The sequence below is a fragment of the Alligator sinensis genome, unplaced genomic scaffold, assembly GCF_000455745.1.
Source record: "Alligator sinensis unplaced genomic scaffold, ASM45574v1 scaffold45_1, whole genome shotgun sequence".
NCBI classification, from domain to species: Eukaryota; Metazoa; Chordata; order Crocodylia; family Alligatoridae; genus Alligator; species Alligator sinensis.
Window position 1 is genome coordinate 1,624,291 of NW_005842267.1, and position 18,572 is coordinate 1,642,862.

At 44.5% G+C, this 18,572-nt stretch overlaps 1 protein-coding gene across 1 annotated transcript in view; it reads right to left on the reverse strand.

Annotated features, from left to right (window-relative positions):
• Window positions 1-18,572, reverse strand: part of DGKB (diacylglycerol kinase beta) — a gene marked incomplete at its 5' end in the record, with an annotated part of 469,550 nt that overhangs the window by 334,855 nt on the left and 116,123 nt on the right. Inside the window, 2 exons of the mRNA XM_014521864.2 lie at window positions 6,404-6,493; window positions 7,975-8,060. Of these exons, the coding sequence (XP_014377350.1) occupies window positions 6,404-6,493; window positions 7,975-8,060 (176 nt within the window). The remainder of the gene's footprint in view (window positions 1-6,403; window positions 6,494-7,974; window positions 8,061-18,572) is intronic.

The following is an 18,572-nucleotide window of genomic DNA, read 5'->3' on the forward strand; positions in this document are numbered from 1 at the left end:
AATAATGAAAGACAGAGAATATTTGAGCAGTGATTCTCCCCACCATCTCATCAGTTACTTTTCAAACTGGTATCTTTCAGTCCAGATGGGATAACTCAAAACAAAAGGCAGTAGAGAAGGTTGCTGGATGGGAGAAGAGGAGGAACCCTGACAAATTTAAATTACAAGTGAGTAATTTTCCATTGTTATTTGTTCCCAACTTCTTCCATCTTGCAGGAGATTCCAGACAATCAGTGGATATAACATGAAAAGGTGAATCCTTACAGCTGCTTATGAACAAGTAGTGGAAAGAATTCAGACAACAGCGATAGGGTATAAGATACTATGTGATTAGTGTCTGAAGCAAGAATACAATGGCCTTGCATATCTCCACTGAAATTACCTCTGCTTACGTTGTCCAGAAAGATAAAATATATTTAGAGTATTTTTGGCTTTTGCTGGCAAAAATGGAATCTTGCCTATCTGTTCACAAGTCATATTAACACTTGATTTTAGCCAACAACTGACAGCAGGATAGAAGTCAAACTGCTGTCTCAGTTCAGTTTTCAAGAATGGATAAATAGACTGCATTTTATAAGGGGAAATAAGCAAGTACAATGTATTCCCATTTTCTAGATGTAAAAAAAAAAACAAAACCAAAACAAAAAACCTCTTCTCAAAGAGGAATAGGAAATAGCTGAATAGAGGGTTAGCAGAGACATGGGATTATTCATGGAAGTCCAAATCCAATTTAGGTTTTGTGAGAATTGATATTTGGACAATAAAATATTTAATCAATGGACGAAGAAGGCATTTGCAAAGTCAACAGATTCAGGAGAGATTTTCATGTATGTCCTACAAATTCTGTAGTGAACCTCCTCTCATTGACGAGTAAACACCTGAAAACTGGTTTCCATAAAATAGGGATCTAAAAACATTGGAGGCATCTGTATGAAAAACCTGAAGTCCCATGGTATTTATAATCTGAATAGTTAGGACAGTTTCAGGCTCTGGAAAACTCAGGTAGAAAGCTCATAGACCTGTGACTGCTTCTTGATCACAGATTTGCAGATACTATGCCAATCAGTATTAAATTAATTATTAATGATTAAGTTAATGGTTAATTGCCATTAATATTCTTTCAGTTCTTCTAGGCCATGAAGTATAGAAACATGAAGATAAAATTGTGGAATTGTGGAAGAGGAAATGAGGACACCTAGAAAGAGTCCAAACATGGTGCAACCTCAAGGTCTAGGAAGCTGGAAGACATAATCTCAGTCAGATAGGAATAACAAGGTTCAACATCTTGTCTACTCTGGGTTAAATTCAGGGGATTAGAAAGACATTACGAAAGAAATAGGTAAACTCTTTTCCCAAAACAGAAAAAAGCAAGCCAGAATCTTGAGATCTTTCCTTGGGAACTGGAGGCAGATGAATTTACTCAAAGACTTCTTTAAACACAGCAGAAAAAGAAAGGATATCTCCTAATGCAAACCCTGGTGTCTGGGATTAGTGTGCAGAACTCTGAACTAGAGTATCTACTCTCTTCTTTCGTCTCAAACTGAAAGTTAAGAAAAGTAAAAACAAACAAACAAGCAAAACAAAACAAAAACCAGGTCTGAGAGCTGAGATATGGGATAACATTCAGAATTTATCTGCCAAAGGATGTTTGGCCTTAAAAAATCTAGAGAGATGTGTACACTTGATTTTCTATACAAGGTCCAGGACTGTGCACCAGGACACTGCAACATAACCTCCTGTGATATCCTACATAAACTGTAGAGTATCCCAATGCCCCAGGTTCACCATCAACAAAACAGCGTTTTGTTATCTATCCCAAATTGGTTTCATGATACATGGATACTCATTAATACCAGGAATAATGCCTGAGACATAAGTAGAAATAGAAACCTAGCTAGAATGCAACTGTGACCTACCATTTTCCAGAACTCTAGCACAGAGCATGCATCACATATAAAAATGATTTTCTCTTATCTCACTCTAATACACTATGCTGTTCCTAAAAAACAGCTTAAGTTGGAGATCTATAAGAATCAGAGAGGAGAGCTACACAGAGAAATATAAAGAGCAATGATTCTAAGAAACAGTACACAGATCTCAAGATCCTTGGAAGTGTACTGTCTATATGGGGACAGTATTACAGAGACTTACTACAAAAGAAAAGCAAAGCACTGCAAAAGATATATCTAAGTATAAAAATGTTCATTTTGAGGATAGAGAATATAGTGTACCAACAAAAAGTTTAAGGACAAGGTGTTTGAAAAGTGGGATTTCATTACCAAGGCAGCACGTATCTAATTCACCAGAGGGTATCGTCTCTTTAAGTCTGTAGCAAAAACCTTGCAAATTCTTTACAGTCTAATAAAATTCCTTGTGAAATATTGAAACTACTAAACAATCGTTTTGGAATTCTTTGATACCAAAAAACCTTGTTCTGCTTGTTGTTTTAAGAGTCTCTATGAGGCTTCTGTGGCTTTCTAGACATCTGCCGATTTGGTAAAAACATGGGCACTTGTGCATTACAGTCGGTTCCTGAATGAAAGTCTCACCAACATTTTTAGAGACTGTCATAGTTATTCTAACCTCCTTTCATTTACCAAAACAAATGATTCATTAATGTCTTCCATGAGGAGGGACTCTAAGCAAGAAATTGGTTAGAAGGTAAGCATGTCTGATCAGATTTCTTTTTCTAATACTGAAGCAGCAGGCAGCAAACAGGCAATGAAAGGGCACCAAAAATAAGTTCAAAGGGCCTGAATTGTCTTCAGCTCAACAGACCCAGCGAGTCACAAAATGGCACTGTTGCAGACGTGTTATTGGGAATTTGTAAAAGGAGCTTTGGAAAGAGAGCACGAGAGAAATGGGCCAAAATATTTGGAGGAAGAATCTGCCACTATACAGTAGAGAAAGGAAAATGAACCTCATCCAGCAAATGAGGAGAAAGAGATGATGTTTCAGCTGAACCAATGAAGTTTAGCTTGCCTGGGTAAGAACAGAAAAATAAAAGGACAGATCAATCACAACACAAGAACGAGAAATAGCCCTTCCCAAATATCAGAAAACAGAAATTCTTATTGAGCCAACAACCACCAACACCTATTAGCCAACAATTGAAGGGTGGGGCAAACAAATGTCCTAGGGCATTTATACACATGCTCTGGGAAGCGGGGGAGGGGGGGCACTTTAATTAGAGCGGCTCCGCCTGGCACATCATGTGTATCAGCGTTCCCATGCTGAAGAGTGGCAGCGGGGGCACTTTTACTTAAACTTGTCAAGCGAGCTTTAGTTAAAGTGCCCCCACTGCCATTTTTCAGCTTGGCATTGCTGAAACACATGACGCGGTAATTTCCATACTCCAGCAGCCTAGATTAATTGAGTCTGCTCCAACACACTGGAATTACAACACATTGGAGCAGCCTCGATGCACATGTATAGGTGCTCCCACATTCCTGGTAAGAGGGAACAGGAATGTCAAGACTTAATCCAAGGAGTCAGTATTCATTCTGTAAGAACAAAGGGAGAGTGAACCAAACCAAAGTCCCTGAGGAGTTTCGAGCAGCTATCTTTGCCAAAATCAAATCATCTTGCTCTCTAAGATCATTATTATTGTTGTTGTTGTTTTTGTTGTTGCTAGGGTCAGAAGGGACCTGAGCAGATCATCAAGTCTAACTCTCTGCCATAGGGAGAAAAGGATGCTGGGGTCAAACAACCCTGGCAAGGTGTCTATATAGCCTCCTTTTGAAGACCCCCAGGGTAGAAGTGAGCACCACTTCCCTTGGAAGTTGGTTCCAGATCCTAGCTGCCCTGACTGTGAAGTAGTGCCTCCTTTCATCTAGCCTGAATCTACTCTCCATCAACATATGGCTGTTATTCCTTGTTACTCCCACTAGTGCTCGGGGGAACAGGGATTCTCCCATTGCCAGCTGGTCTCCCTTGGCCAGTTTATAGACAGCAACCAGATCCCCTCTCAGCCTTCTCTTGTGGAGGCTGAACAGGTTCAGGTCTCGTAGCCTCTCCTCATAGGGCCTGCCCTGTTGCCCCCTGATCATGCGAGTGGCCCTCCTCTGGACCCTCTCAATGTTGTCCACATCCCTCCTGAAGTGCAGTGCCCAGAACTGGACGCAGTACTCCAGCTGCAGCCTGACCAGTGTCGCATAGAGGGGGAGGATCATCTCCTTGGACCTGCTCGTGATGCATCTGTGGATGCATGACAAAGTGCAATTAGGCTTCCTGACCGCGTCCTCACATGGAGTCTATAATGACTCCAAGATCCTTTTCTGCCTCTGTGCTGATGAGAGGGGTGTTCTCCAGCCTGTAGGTATGCTGCTGGTTCTTCCTCCCCAGCTGCAGTACCCTGCACTTGTCAGTATTGAATCCCATTTAATTCTCATCCACCCACCCCTGTAACCTGTCCAGATCCAATTGCAGCCTGTCCCTGCCTTCTAGCATGCCCACTTCTCCCCACATCTTATTGTCATCTGTGAATTTGAACAAGGTGCTTTTCACCCCCTCGTCCAAGTTGTTGATGAAGATGTTGAACAGTGCAGGCCCGAGGACCGAGCCATGGGGGACCCCACTGCCCACATCCCTCCAGGTCGATGCATTGGGCTGCATCCGGTTCACTGGAAGCACTGAATAGTCAGCGTATCTCAAAATCTGACTTTTTATTAATCCAATCAGCTTTTAGAAAAGGGAAAAGAAATGCCATACCTAGGAGCTATACTCACAGTTATTATATAGGGAATGGATTATAATATAAAGAACCAAGAGTTCTAGTTTTTTGTACGTCTTATAATATAAAGAAGGTATTTATAATGGAAGGGAGGTAGGAGCTAGTAATACGCATGCTGTGAAGAGCAGCATTTTATCGCATCTTCCAGCTGGAGTCTAAAGTTTAAGAGTCTCAATGTCTAAGAAAATCATAGTCCTATAATTTACATACTTGCCCTTTTCCTGTCCCTGGCAGGAGGTCATGGTTCTCTGAGATTTCCACCAATGGACAATATGAATAGGATTCTACACACTGGAGAGTGAGGGAGAAAACCCAAGAAAGAGTCAAGCTGTCACTGGACCTGTGACTATCTTGCAAAAGTAAAGAAACAACTGCATGGGTCAAACACTGCCACATCAGACATATCAGTTCTATCTACTAAACTGCAGTAGAAACCACTCTACTGCTGGAGTTCTTTGCCATCTCTGAAGTAACGCTAGAAAGATATGCTCCCAGGAATTCTGGATGAATGGATACTGATTAAGAAAAAAGCATGGCCGTAAATTATGTAAATTTTGATGTGAGAAGGAAGAAGCAGGGAAACAGGAGGGACCAACAGAAGTTGTAGGAAAAGTGGGAGCAGGGCAACATTCATGCAGAAATGACAGAGCCAAAACTGAATAGGCACTGGATCCAAACTAAAACCACAGACAGGCAGGTTTGGATCATATGTATAGATCTAAAGGGAGCAACGAATCTGACAGGCACAGTTATTAGTCCCATTAAGAATGAGAACTTGTAGAGATGTATCCTTGGAAATGCATTCTCCAATATTTTTCTGATGTCGTGAATCTACAAAACTAGCATACATTCAACAGGCAAGTGGTCAGTATTAGCCGAGTCCTTCTCGTTTATGCCCTTCTTCTTCAAGTTGTCTTTGGTCTTCCCATTGTACCCTGTAATGAAGGTATTGGATGGAAATAAGTTATAGAAAGTGATGAAAGCTAGGCTCCAAGCTTCCAGGAAAAGAGGCAAAGGATACGAAAAGCTTAGCTTTATACATCTTTTTTTGCTTCACTATTCTTTGCCTCCTTCCTTCCTGGTAGATGGTACCATGATGATTGTCTGGAATATTCTGCAGGATTAAAGAAGCAATGAACAATAAAAACATTCACATCAAAGCCATTCGTTTACTGTGGTCTCAGACTGGCATTTTTCTTCAATGTTTCTGACTGTTAAAAAAATAAATAAATGAAAATAACTAGTCATATGTAGTAACCCTTTCAGGAAAGCCAGTTAAAATATATTTACGTATACTTCTGCATCATGTCCTAAGCATGTGAATACCTGCTTTAAAGATTGTAAAAATGCAGACTATTTTAAACTTCCATGGTCATATTTTACACACTTTGAATCCATAAAGCTCTCATTCATGTAAACAGGAGTTACAAGCAAAGTGTTAAAAGAGGACTTTTATAGATCCTCCTTTAACACATTTAAGTATGCCATTTGTATACAAAAAAAAAAAATATCTTTCTTCAGTTCAGTTTACACTCACTACTGATTCCAATGAAAGGGGGGAAACTTGTTAATGCTCTTTACAGATCATAAAACAGAAATTCATATTTTTTTTCAGCAAACTTCTGTTTCTTTTTAAACAACATAATAGAAGATATTTTAACTTGTGTTTACCTCCTCCCCATCTCAGACACCTTGCTAAATCATTGCCAGTCCCAAGAGGCAGAATAGCAACTGGAGGATGCTTAGGCAAATTTGCTTTCTCTGTAAATAAATTTAAAAAAAAATTAATTAAAATGGACAAGACATTGATAAACCTCAAAATGAAGTTGTGCAGATAAAATGGTAAGCTTATAAATAAAGGTTTGGTTTTGATTCAACAAAAGATAATGAAATACACTTTGTGAAGGAAGCTGGCTTTAGAGACAGGTATTCCATCAGCCACAGTGCAGCCCCCCCACCAAGAACTAGCATTTACTGTGTAATTACATCATTGTTGTCACTGGCTACTAGCATTACTACCACCATTATTACAATATGTTGGCATCCCTGACTGTAGTATCAGGCTTAAAAAGAGAGATTGAAGATCTTGGTAAACATGCTTTAAGTTTTATGAGTCAGCTAGGACATAAGGATACTAGGATATAATGAACTTAAAAGGCCTGAGCAGAAAATCAAGTCTTGTAGATTTCTGCTAAATTGGTCAGGTTCCAGTTTAACTATATTTCCATATGGAATATATTCTGCATATGAGGACCCAAAGTCAAGCAGGCTCTGGACCCAATACCCATACATTCTTCCCTTTGGAAATAAAGTTTGAGCAAATCAGGTGTCTTTATTTTACCACTTTATACATGACAAATTCCTTTGAAACTTTATAGTTTAAACTTAAGAGACTTTTGGTTTTTTACACAGACTAAGTATTCCAAGCCACTATATTTATGGCCCACAGAGCTACTCTATCCAGGGTTACCAGCAGGCTATATGTTCAGGGACATGTCCTGCCCTGGAATTGAGGGTCTTTTGGCTACACTGGCCATGGTCAGAAGCAGCGAGCTTGACTCACCACCACTTCCCCTGCAACCCACTGCTACTGGACCCCTCCCCACTGCTGTTGGACCCCCACCAGTTCCAGACCCTTCAGATCTACCACCAGGCCCATCTCTGGCCTCAGACCCCTTGCACCGCTACCCTCTCCATCACTGGACTCCTGCTTCTGCCACTGTAGCCACAATAGGTAACCACAGATCTGGCTCAAGGCCCCAGGTGAGTTTGACAGCCCCTGCCATAGACCATGACTAAATCCAAAAGTTTCAAACATACTCTGGGACTACAGGAAGAAAGCAAAAATCTGGTAACTGAAAGAAGGGAGTGAATAAATGGAAGTTTCTGGAACTAACCAAGATGTGAAAAATATTTGATTAATCTTTGTAAGATGCATTTAAAGCAAAAATGACATGTATTAGTTCAATGATTCTAAGTGTTTAGGTAGCCTAGGGAACTAGCAATAGTAGACTGGAAATAGGGAACTAAACACTCTAGATATTGTCAATGATAATCATTTACCATATCACTTAAAAGGTAATGGATTTCACCATAAACCATCTGACTATCAGTCTTTTAAATATGTGAAATTATATTTAAAACGGTTGAATGAATATATTGAAAAAATAAGACTCAACATTGTTACACCCCCAGAATTTAATAGGTCAAAATAAATAATTAAAAAAAACCCTCTGTGTTACCTATGCAATCCAAAATCCAACCAACTGTTCCATCTCCACCACATGCTAGTACTCTGACATCAGGAACATCTCGGAAAAAATTTAGTCTGAAAAAAAAGTACAATACTTATTTAATTAAAAAAAAACCATTCTGTATTCTCTCAATTGTGGGAAGAATATTTTTCTATTATCTGAAAGAAATATATGTTTCACCTAACAAAACTCATGCTTAATATTTTTTCAATAAAAATGATCTATATTCACAAAATCTCACAATAAGTTGTCTGATAAACCCTTTTATGAAAATATTAACTCACAGATTATTAGAATATTTTAATTCTTGAGTATAGAACATGTTATTACTTTAAAACTGAAGAAGGCTGAATAAGAAACATTTTATTTTGTTTTCAGAGAATATGTGGCTCTAGAATTCTATGACAACCTCTATTGTTTTTAAAAGGGAAAGTGGATATTGAAATGCCTTTCGCTATCTTATATGCAACATACAAAGCAAGCCTGTGCACCAACACCCTTATTGAAAAATAAACCAAAATAAGGTTTAAAAATTGACTGGTAGCCAAAAGCAAAGAATGCCAAGAATGACTCACAACTCTACCAGCTATTTTTCATAATTTCATTCTTGCTCATGGTACAATTTATCCTTTTTCAAAATAACAATGGCTTTTTTCACATGTCAATGAATAACCTCCACACATTTAACAAATAATCAAATAAGGAATTTAAAAATACTATACATGATAACATAGTGAGACAAATAGCAGATGCATACCTGGGCACTTTTGTGCCCTGAGTGGCAGCGATGCATGAGGCAACACCACTGGCAGGGGTGGCGATGGCTGGGCCAGCTGCCAGTAGCATGAGTTGGGGGGCAGCAGGAGGACAACGTTCTATGGCGACCAGGGACTTTTTGGTTGCATCCAGACGAGCAAGCACGTGCCAGTTGTGGCATCTCAAAGCTGTTTGAGACGCCGCAAGAGGCACACCATGAATGGAAAAATGTTCCCTGTGCTGCAAATATGCAGCAGGGGCTCCAAGTCTAATATCAGGAAATCCTGGTATCAAAAGAAAACACGCGGGGAAAAAAGCAGTGCAGGGAACCCTCCTGGAGCATGTCCCAAAGCAACTGGAGTCTGGGTCCTCCAGAGAGATACTCTAGCACCTGACCAGAGCATCTCTATGACTTCCTCATCCCCTGCTGCTCCAGCATACTGCCTCAGCATGCTGGAGGATATAGAAGTGGGGCAAGGCTGGTAGCAGTGGCTTGGACCCAGGCTCAGTCACTGGTAAGCAGGGAAATGGGAGTGGGAGGACTGTGTTTGTGGGGGAATTGTGTGGGAGTGGGGGGGATTGTGAGAGGGTAAGGGGGAGACTGTGTGGGAGGGGTGGATCCCCGGTCCACAACAGCCAGCAGTGGACCCTTAGGACATTCAAGGCCCCCTGCTGGCAGAGAACCCCTGGAGCCCCTGGCTCTGCCTGAGACCCAGGGGCTCCAGGTGGCACACGGAGCTGGCCCGGCCCACTGGCATGCACCTTAGGACAGGACAGGACCAGTTCCTCCTGCCACCTGGTGCTCACAGAACTGAAGGCAGGAGCCATGAGCTATCAGGCTGGGCCAGTTCCTGCCTCCATGGGCCCCGTGTGCCACCAGCCTGGGCCGGCTCCTGGCACATGTGAAGGCAAGAGCCAGCCTGACCTAATAGTGCACAGCTCTTTTTGGCAGTGCTGGGAGCCCCAGGTGGTGGCAGGAGCTGGCCTGGTCCTGGCCAAAGGTGTGCACCAGGGGAATGGGTTGGCTCTATGCAGCACATTTTGGCCCGGGTCTCAGGCAGCACTGTGCTCTTCTGGGGGGCTGTGTCGGCAGCAGGCCATGAGTGACAAAGGCCCACTGCTGGCTGCTGATGCAATGGGAGCTGTGTGCTGTGGCAGGGGGTGCATAGGGGACCCACCTTTCCCACACAGTTCCCCCACACCCACAGTCTCCCCCACCCAAAAACCCCCTACAATTTATCCACAACCCTTACACCCCCACCCACAAGCCACTCCCACAAACCCCCAACTCCACCCACATACCCCACACCCACAAATCTCCCCACAATCTATCCACAAACCCTATTCCTCTAAACCCTTGTACAAACCCCACCCCCAAACTTCACCCCCAAAACCCTACACCCTCCCCCCCATCCCCCGACAAGCCCCCCCAAACCCCACATCCCACCACAAATCTCATACCCTGCCCAGTGCCAGATGGGATGGAATCTGCTAGTGGGGGCCATGGCTTCAGGGCAACTGTTGCACTAAAGCCCTACCCTGTGCCCACACTGGTGCTGGGACATGCACCCCAGCTTGGGGGGGTGCAGCTTCTAGTGCCAGGAGCCACTTGTGGGGTATGACAGGCTGGGGAGGAGGGGGGAGGGGGCAGCAGGGGTCTATGGATGTATGTGATGGGCCAAGGGTGACAGCAGAGGTGTGAGTGAGAAAGAGAGAGAGATGGGGATGGGGGATGTGGGAGCACTCAGTAGGAGAGGCTGCCAGAGCCAGGCATGGAGCCCCCCTGACCTGCTAGAGCAGCTTGTGCAGGGGGAGGCCAGCCTGGAAGGGAAGGGGCTTGTCCAGCCCAATCCCCAGGTCCCAGCCAAGGGCTTCCCAGGAACAGCATGAGGATCACTGGGGCCTGAGTGCAGGCACAGGGAGCAGAACAGCAATGGTTGGCACTACTCAGTGCCACAAAGCAGTGGATGGAACAGCTGCAGGTGGACCCATGTCCTGGTGTGGGCTGAGAGCTGCTCCTGGGAGGGAGGGAGTAGGGGGCAGGCAGGGACTGCGGGTCATGAGTCACTGAAGGGGATGTGGGTTACAAGTTAGGGGCAAGGACATGGGCAGGGGCAGAGCATTAGTATCCCAGTGCTGCTCAGCACCCCAGATCCTGGCGAGCAAAGAGGGCAGGAACAGCTCTGATTTTTCTATGATAAAAAAACAAAAAAGCAAACACCAAAGTGTATAGATATTTAGAATTCATTTTATTATGGTGACAGAGGCACTAGCAGGCTTCCAAATTGCTTTAAAATTGTAAACATATCAATAAAACATTGTCCAACTGACCTTCTACATATATAGGGGTGTTTCATTTTAATCATGGAAGAACACAGATTTTGGGTATTTTAATAAGAGAATTTGGGTTTTTTATCAGAGAATTCACAGTCTTAAGCAGGGAACACCAGTATCCCTGCTGGTGAGGCAAGTGGTAGGACTAAAGCAGAGGAGCCTGCCCAGGGCCAACACTGGGGACCTCCCCAGATGAGGTGGCTGATCTCCTGGCCATCTGGGGCCAGGAGGAAATGATTCAACAATTCAATGCAGGCCACCACAATGAGCACATCTTCTGGGTGATAGCTGCCCAGATGACAGAGCATGGGCACCAGAAGACATGACAGCAGTGCCGCACAAAGGTCAACTGTGCAGCCACACCCTATTGGTAGCTGGTTTAGAGGTGCAGGTGGGTCTACTGCAGCACCCATACAACAGCCCAGATGGCCAGGTGGTCCCTGTCTCCGTCTGGCAGGATCGCAGGCATGGGGCCACTGGTCCAAGAGGACAGATGCTGTCGCAGGTGACAGCAAGTCACAACCAGGCAGCAGCCCCTACTCTGCCAGACTACTGCAGTGGGTAGAGGGTGCAGGGGCCACTCTAGGTTAGGGCTGTTGCAGCAGTCCAGCTGGTACAAGGGGCTAATGTCCCCAGATACCAACTGGCCGGGCCTCTGAAGATCCTGTCTATTTGTAATATTCAAATACTGTGGGCCCTAAGGCCCACCTGGCTAACTAGTAGCCCTTATTGTATGGGGGCTAATGTGTAAATGATATAACAAAATACTTGGGACAAAAAAGGCAAAAAACAGGACAGGACTGACGTGAGGGGCAAAGAGTCAAAATGTGAAAATGAGCGTGTCTGAGGGGAACACCGAGCAGAGCCCCCTGGGCCGCACCCACCAGTCCTCAAAGGCATCCAAGGAGCCGGTGGATGCTGCCCACTGGTGCTCTGCCTGGAAACACGCACAGAAAAGTAAGAGGAAAGCAGTCCCACAGTCTCGGGGCACCTTCTCAGCCAGAGCCTCCTTCCTGGTCAAGTATACGGCCCACTTGGCCAGGGCCAGAAGGAGTTTGACTAGGAGGTCCCAGGACTTGGTGGGGCCACAGATGGTGTGACCAAAAACAAAAAGGTGGGGGGGTGAATTGAACTAGAACCTCAGGAGGAAGTTCTGGAGGTGGAGGGGTTACAGCCTGGCGCACTTGAGGGTCATGTGTGCCAGGGTCTCCTTCTGCCTGCAGAAGCGGCAGGAAACTGGGGTATCTGGGAAGCTCACCACATACATGCCTGTAGCGATGGCTCCATGGAGGAGCTGCCAGCCGAGGTCCCCAGTGGCTCATGGGATGAAGGTGGAGTACAGACTCAGCCACTAAGGTGCACCAGCCACACCCTCACTGAGCAAGTCCAGTCACTTGGTGTCTGGGCAGGAGGCAAGGGCAGCATGATTGGTCATGCAGCACACAAGCATGTAGAGATGGCGGCGATGGACAGTGGAAAAGTGGACGGGTCTAGTATCCTCCAGCCAGCTCAGGTGCTAGATCAGGGAGTGCCACAAGGTCGGGTAAGGCGCCAGCCCCATGACAAACTCCAGTGGGCTGGAGGACATGGTGTGGCGGGGACCACCACCCCGCAGGACCTGGTCAACAAAGGCAAGGGCTTTGGGAGGTAGGGCAGATTTTACTTCCTGGATCAAATGGCAGGTCACTTGTGTCATGGGTAGACCCATGCACTGGACCAGCACAGCGGGGTCCACCCATTCCTGCCTATCATAGTCCAGGAGATCTCCAATATGGGTGACATCAGCCAGGAACAACCTCTGTCACAATTGGGGTGCCTCTGCTGTCAGCACCTCCAGCTGGGGGTTCCAGAGGAGGGGCTCAGCGAGCGGATCAGTGCCCTGGACGAGTGTTGCAGGGGACATGAAGGCAGAGACCAGCATCCAGACCTGGTGGAGGTCCTGGTAGAACTCTGGCATCCCTAGCAGGTCCTGCAGGGAGAAACTTCACAGGCTGAGGAGCTGCCAATCTTATCAGAGCCCCTGGAAATGGTGGAGGAAGGCACACCCCAGGTGGCCCCATGCCACATGGCCACCAACACCGTATAGCAGTCATTGCAGGGCCTGAAGGTGGAACATCAGGACCTGGCTATGCAGGCAAACCAGGCCCTGGCTGCCCTCCCACAAGGGGAGACTCAGGACCTCTGCAGCGACCCAGTACCATCCTGGCCAGAAAAACTCCAGTGCCTCCAGGGGGCATAGGAAGGAAGTGTAAGCGGTGCCAGAGCATGGACAGGACCAGCTGGTTCATCACCAGCACTCTCCCACACAGGGATAGACACCTCAGGAGCCCTGCCCATGCCCAGAGTCGTTCCACCAACCTTGCCTCTAGCTGCTGCCAGTTCTCCGGCAGGGAGGGGCCTGTGGGGGACAAGTAGACCCCCAAGTAGACCAGCAAACCCACACTCCAGTGGATTCTGTGGAGCATGGGTGGGAGTGAGCCCACCTGCCACCCATCACCCACCATCAGGCCAAAGCTCTAGACCCAGCTGACCCAGGCAGAAGAGGCTGCCAAGTTACAATGCCTGGCAGGCCTCTACCTGTGCCAGGTCGCCCAAGTCCTGGACCGTGAGGAGTACGTCATCAGCCTACGCTGACAGGACCAACTGTACCACCAGCTGCTGGAGCATCAGCCCCACCACCCACCTCCACAGGAGGACAAGGAAGGGCTCCAGGGCCAAGGCATATAGCTGGCCTAACAGCAGGCAGCCTTGATGCACTCCTTTCCTAAATGGGATGGGCTTTGTCAGGGTCCATTTGAGTTTGACCAAACACTCTGCAGAGGCACACAGCACCTGGAGAGCTCATATGAAGCAGGGCCAAAAGCTAAAGGCCCTCAGTGTGCCTGTGAGGTACTTGTGATCCACTCTGTCAAACTCCTTCTCTTGGTCCAGGGATAGGAGGGTGAAAGACAGGACCTCCTGGTACACTAGCTCCAGGAGGCCCCAAACCAGGTATAGGTTGTCAAAGATGGAATGTCCAGGCACCATATACATCTGGTCGAGATGGATCACGTTCATCAGCACAGACTGCAGATGCAGCAAGATGGCCTTCGCTGCCACCTTGTAGTCCATGCAGAGAAGGGACATGGGATGCCAGTTCTTCAGGTCCTTCTTCATCAGGAGGGTCAGCATGGCCCTCCAGCATGACACAGGGTGTTCCCCAATCCTGCATTTCTCACTTATACCAAACATTCCATTTTCAAAAGGCCTGGACGCTGCTTGCCTGTCAGTGATATCAAGTGAAAATAGACTACCCTAACTGAATGTAATAGAGAAAAACAGCTTTATCAACAAAACTCAATCAGTTCAGACATTTTATTTTACCTCAAATCTTACATAACAGACATTTTGTAGGTTGGCTTAATACAGCATTAGCCTGCAGCAAAGCAAGCTTGTCTGTTCCTGCTCCCACGAAAACATTCAATAGCCTAGCACACAGTCTCACACATCCTACATTACTGCCTGAAGCAATGAGTTATTGATTGTTCTGGGGTGGAATCTCATTTGTTTGTCCTGAAATTCTACCTGTGTCAAAACTGACACTAAATTTTCACAAAAAAGTTTTGTTTGATAAATCAAAAAAATTTGACAAGATTTCCCAACAAATACTATTCAAGTCCACCTGGAAGTGTTTTATGTTTATACACAGTAACTTTTACGTGACAAGAAACCTTATTGCCCAACATCAACTTCACATTATTAGTCTGGATCCTTTGGATACTTAATAGAGTCATAGTTATTGTTCTTACAATGGTAGTATAAATTTAAAGATTAAATATACATTAAAATCCTTAACTCAGTACAAATTTCAAGCGTGCACTAACGATTAATAAAGGAACATGTTTATCTGTTCCCATATGGTTTCTTTCAAACACAGCAACACTCAGCAATGCAAATAAAGAATTGGACAGATTTGCTAATAGAATCTGAGAGAGGGTGCAAGTATAGTCTATCAAGATTTCTCTAGTCAATTAGCATTTTACTTGCACCTATGGCTTCTAATCTACAGAACATGTTTTAAAGCAATTTAAATGAAAATATTGGGTTTGGTTTTTACATACACTAGGTCTCCTTTGCACTGCTACAGAAGTATAAATAAAGGGCCTTAACCTGTAAATAAAACTTAGAACAAATGTAAGGCCCCTGTATCCTGTCAGAATAGTGTAAATGTAAGGGTTCCAGTGTAAATGAATATCAATCTTATTATCTTTAACTTGCCCAGAATATTAAAAAAAACACTCTTGATTCATAACTACCTCAATAGTATAAAAATAAAAAAAATAGTTAATCACAAGTGAATCTACCTTTTCCAAAAACTGTGTATATAAATGTATATTTTCAGCCCTTTCAATTCTCTATGCCTAAACTTATACTACAAATGTAAGAGATATGACTAAGAATCATAACCATGATAATCTGATAGCCAAATGCCAATTACACAATTTATCTTGAAAGAAATAAAACACATTGTGATCTGAATAGGTTAAAAAGGCTAATAGGTTTCTTAAAATATGCATCTGAGTTATATCAAATCTCTTTCATCAGTCCCATGGGACGCCCCTGCCCACTACAGGACAGGGGGGCCTGGGTGAGGGAGATTCCCTGCCCTCCATCAATGCTGACCTCATGAAGGAACACCTTGAGAGGCTGGACATCTTCAGGTCAGCTGGCTCTGACAATCTACACCCCAGGGTACTCAAGAAGCTGGCTAGCATCATAGCACAGCCCCTGGCATGATCTTCGAGAACTCCTGGTGCTCTGGTGAAGTGCCTGAAGATTGGAAGAAGGCCAACGTGGTGCCCATCTTCAAGAAAGGGAGGAAAGTGGATCCTGCAAACTACAGGCTCATCAGCCTGACCTCTTCCTGGGGAAGGTCTTAGAAAAGATTATTCTTAACAGACTGGTCAACGGCAACAACCTGAGGGATAGCCAGCACGGGTTTGTTGCAGGTAGGTCTTGCTTGACCAATCTTATCTCCTTTTATGACCAGGTGACCTATCACCTGTACAAGGTAAAAGAGATTGTTGTCATATATCTTGACTTCAAAAAAGCCTTTGATCTGGTATCCCATGATCACCTCTTGGCAAAACTGGCCAATTGTGGCCTTGGGTCCACCATGATCTGCTGGCTGGGAAATTGGCTTCGTGGTTGGACCCAGAGAGTAGTAAATGACGGAAGTGAATCATCATGGTGCCCTGTTCCCCCAAGGCTCTGTCCTTGGACCTATATTGTTCAGCATCTTCATTAATGATGTGGACATTGGAGTCAGAAGCGTACTGGCCAAGTTAGCCGATGATACCAAACTCTGGGGTAAAGCATCCACACCTGAGGACAGGAGGGTAATCCAGGCTGACCTTGACGGGCTCAAGAAATAGGCGGACAAGAACCTGATGGTGTTTAACACTGAAAAATGCAAGGTTCTCCACCTTGGGAGGAAAAACCTGCAGCATCCTTATAGGCTCGGCAGTGCTACGCTGGTTACCACTACGGATGAAAAGGACTTGGGGGTCATGATTGACCACAAGATGAACATAACAATGTGATGCTGCGGCCAGTAAACCAAGCAAAACACTGGCTTGCATCCATAGATGCTTCTCAGGCAATTCCCAGGACGTCATTCTCCCATTGTACTCGGCCTTGGTGAGGCCGCAGCTGGAGTACTGTGTCCAGTTTTGGGCTCCTCAATTCAAAAAGGATGTGGAGAAGCTTGAGAGAGTCCAGAGAAGAGCCACGTGCATGATCAGAGGTCAGGAAAATGGACTTTATGATGACAGGCTGGGAGCTATGGGACTCTTTAGCCTGGAAAAGCACAGGCTCAGGGGTGATCTGATAGCCACGTATACGTTTATCAGGGTTGTTCACCAGGATCTGGGGAAATGATTGTTCACCAGAGCGCCCCAAGGGATGACAAGGTCGAACAGTTATAAACTACTGCAAGACCATTTCAGGCTGGACATAAAGAAGAATTTCTTCATTGTCTGAGCCCTCAAGGTCTGGAATAGCCTGCCACCGAAGGTGGTTCATGCAACCTACTTTGAACACTTTCAAGAGAAATTTGGATACTTATCTTGCCAGGGTCCTAGGACCGTAGCTGACTTCCTGTCCCTTGGCAGGACTCGATGATCTTCTGAGGTCCCTTCCAGCCCTAATGTCTATGAAATCTATGAAACATCTAGCAAAATCTATATTGAATTTCTTAGGAGATAATGCTATATTTTGGTATCTGATTTTTCTCCTATTGGTTAAATTAAAAATATATCATCACTAAATGGTATTCTTCATACTTTTTCTAGTTAATGTTTTATACCAGTTGACAAAGTAGCATTAAACTGGTTTAAACATATAGTTTAGTGGTTTGTCCCACATCCACTACCACTGTAGTGTGTTAGTGTAACACTGTATTCAAACATTTCAGTTGCAATGGCTTCTGTGTACTTATCCCTCAGTTTCCTCAGCTCCAAGAAACAGTTCATGGAGCTTTATAGAGATTTCACAAGGCTAGCAGTGCAGTGTGGGATAGTTGTTGAGAACTAGATTAGTTCAGGTAGCCTGTGACTGTGTAGGTTATGCTTAGGATATGTTTTATTTAAATTGTATTAAGTATTATTACAAGTTAGAAAGTTTTCTGAGCAGTCACACAGTAATACTTACTACAGTCTAAATAAAACCCTCCCTAAGTCCCATTCAAGACTGGTGAGCTGCGAGGACTAGGACTGGCAAACAGCCATTTGTTGGTCCCAGCTTCAGTTTTGCACCAGTCTTGAACACATCCCCCGCCACATTGAAGTCTCCTGATCATATTACCTATGTAGGAGAGTGGGACAAGTACTATGAGCTGGAGATACTCCTCCCTGGAAAAGTCTTAACTTTGCTACTCTACAGTAGCACTTAACACACATTTTAACTGGCTGAACACTCGGACAGTAACATTTTAAGTGCAGTTACCATACCCCACATATGTGTGACAAAGCCCTGTGATAACAGTTGCATTGAGACTGGAATGGCTAAAGTGCAGGCATTTATAGCCCCGTCAAATATAATCAACTCAGATAAGTACTTCAGCCTGACCATAAATGGACTGAAGCAATTTATTGTGTGAAAGTAAGGTGGGTCATACCTGGATGGAGGACTAAAAATTGTATTTATGAAATAAAATTATCTTTTGTAGAGAAGCCATGGTTTACTGAACTAGGTTTTAACAATTGAAGTTCAACAATTTTCCCTGGGAAATTACCCAAGTATCTGGAAAAGGTCTATTGTCTTTAAACAAATACAGTACTAAGACTGTTCTCTAATACTATTTTTGCTTGCTATTCACTTAAATAGTATTGAACCAAATAATATATCAAATCTCTAAGATATTTCCTAAAACAATTTTTCTCTAAAGTGAGACATGAACCAAGTAAGAGCACTTATCTCATATGACCAATAGCTTTAACTGCGGTCTAATATGTCAG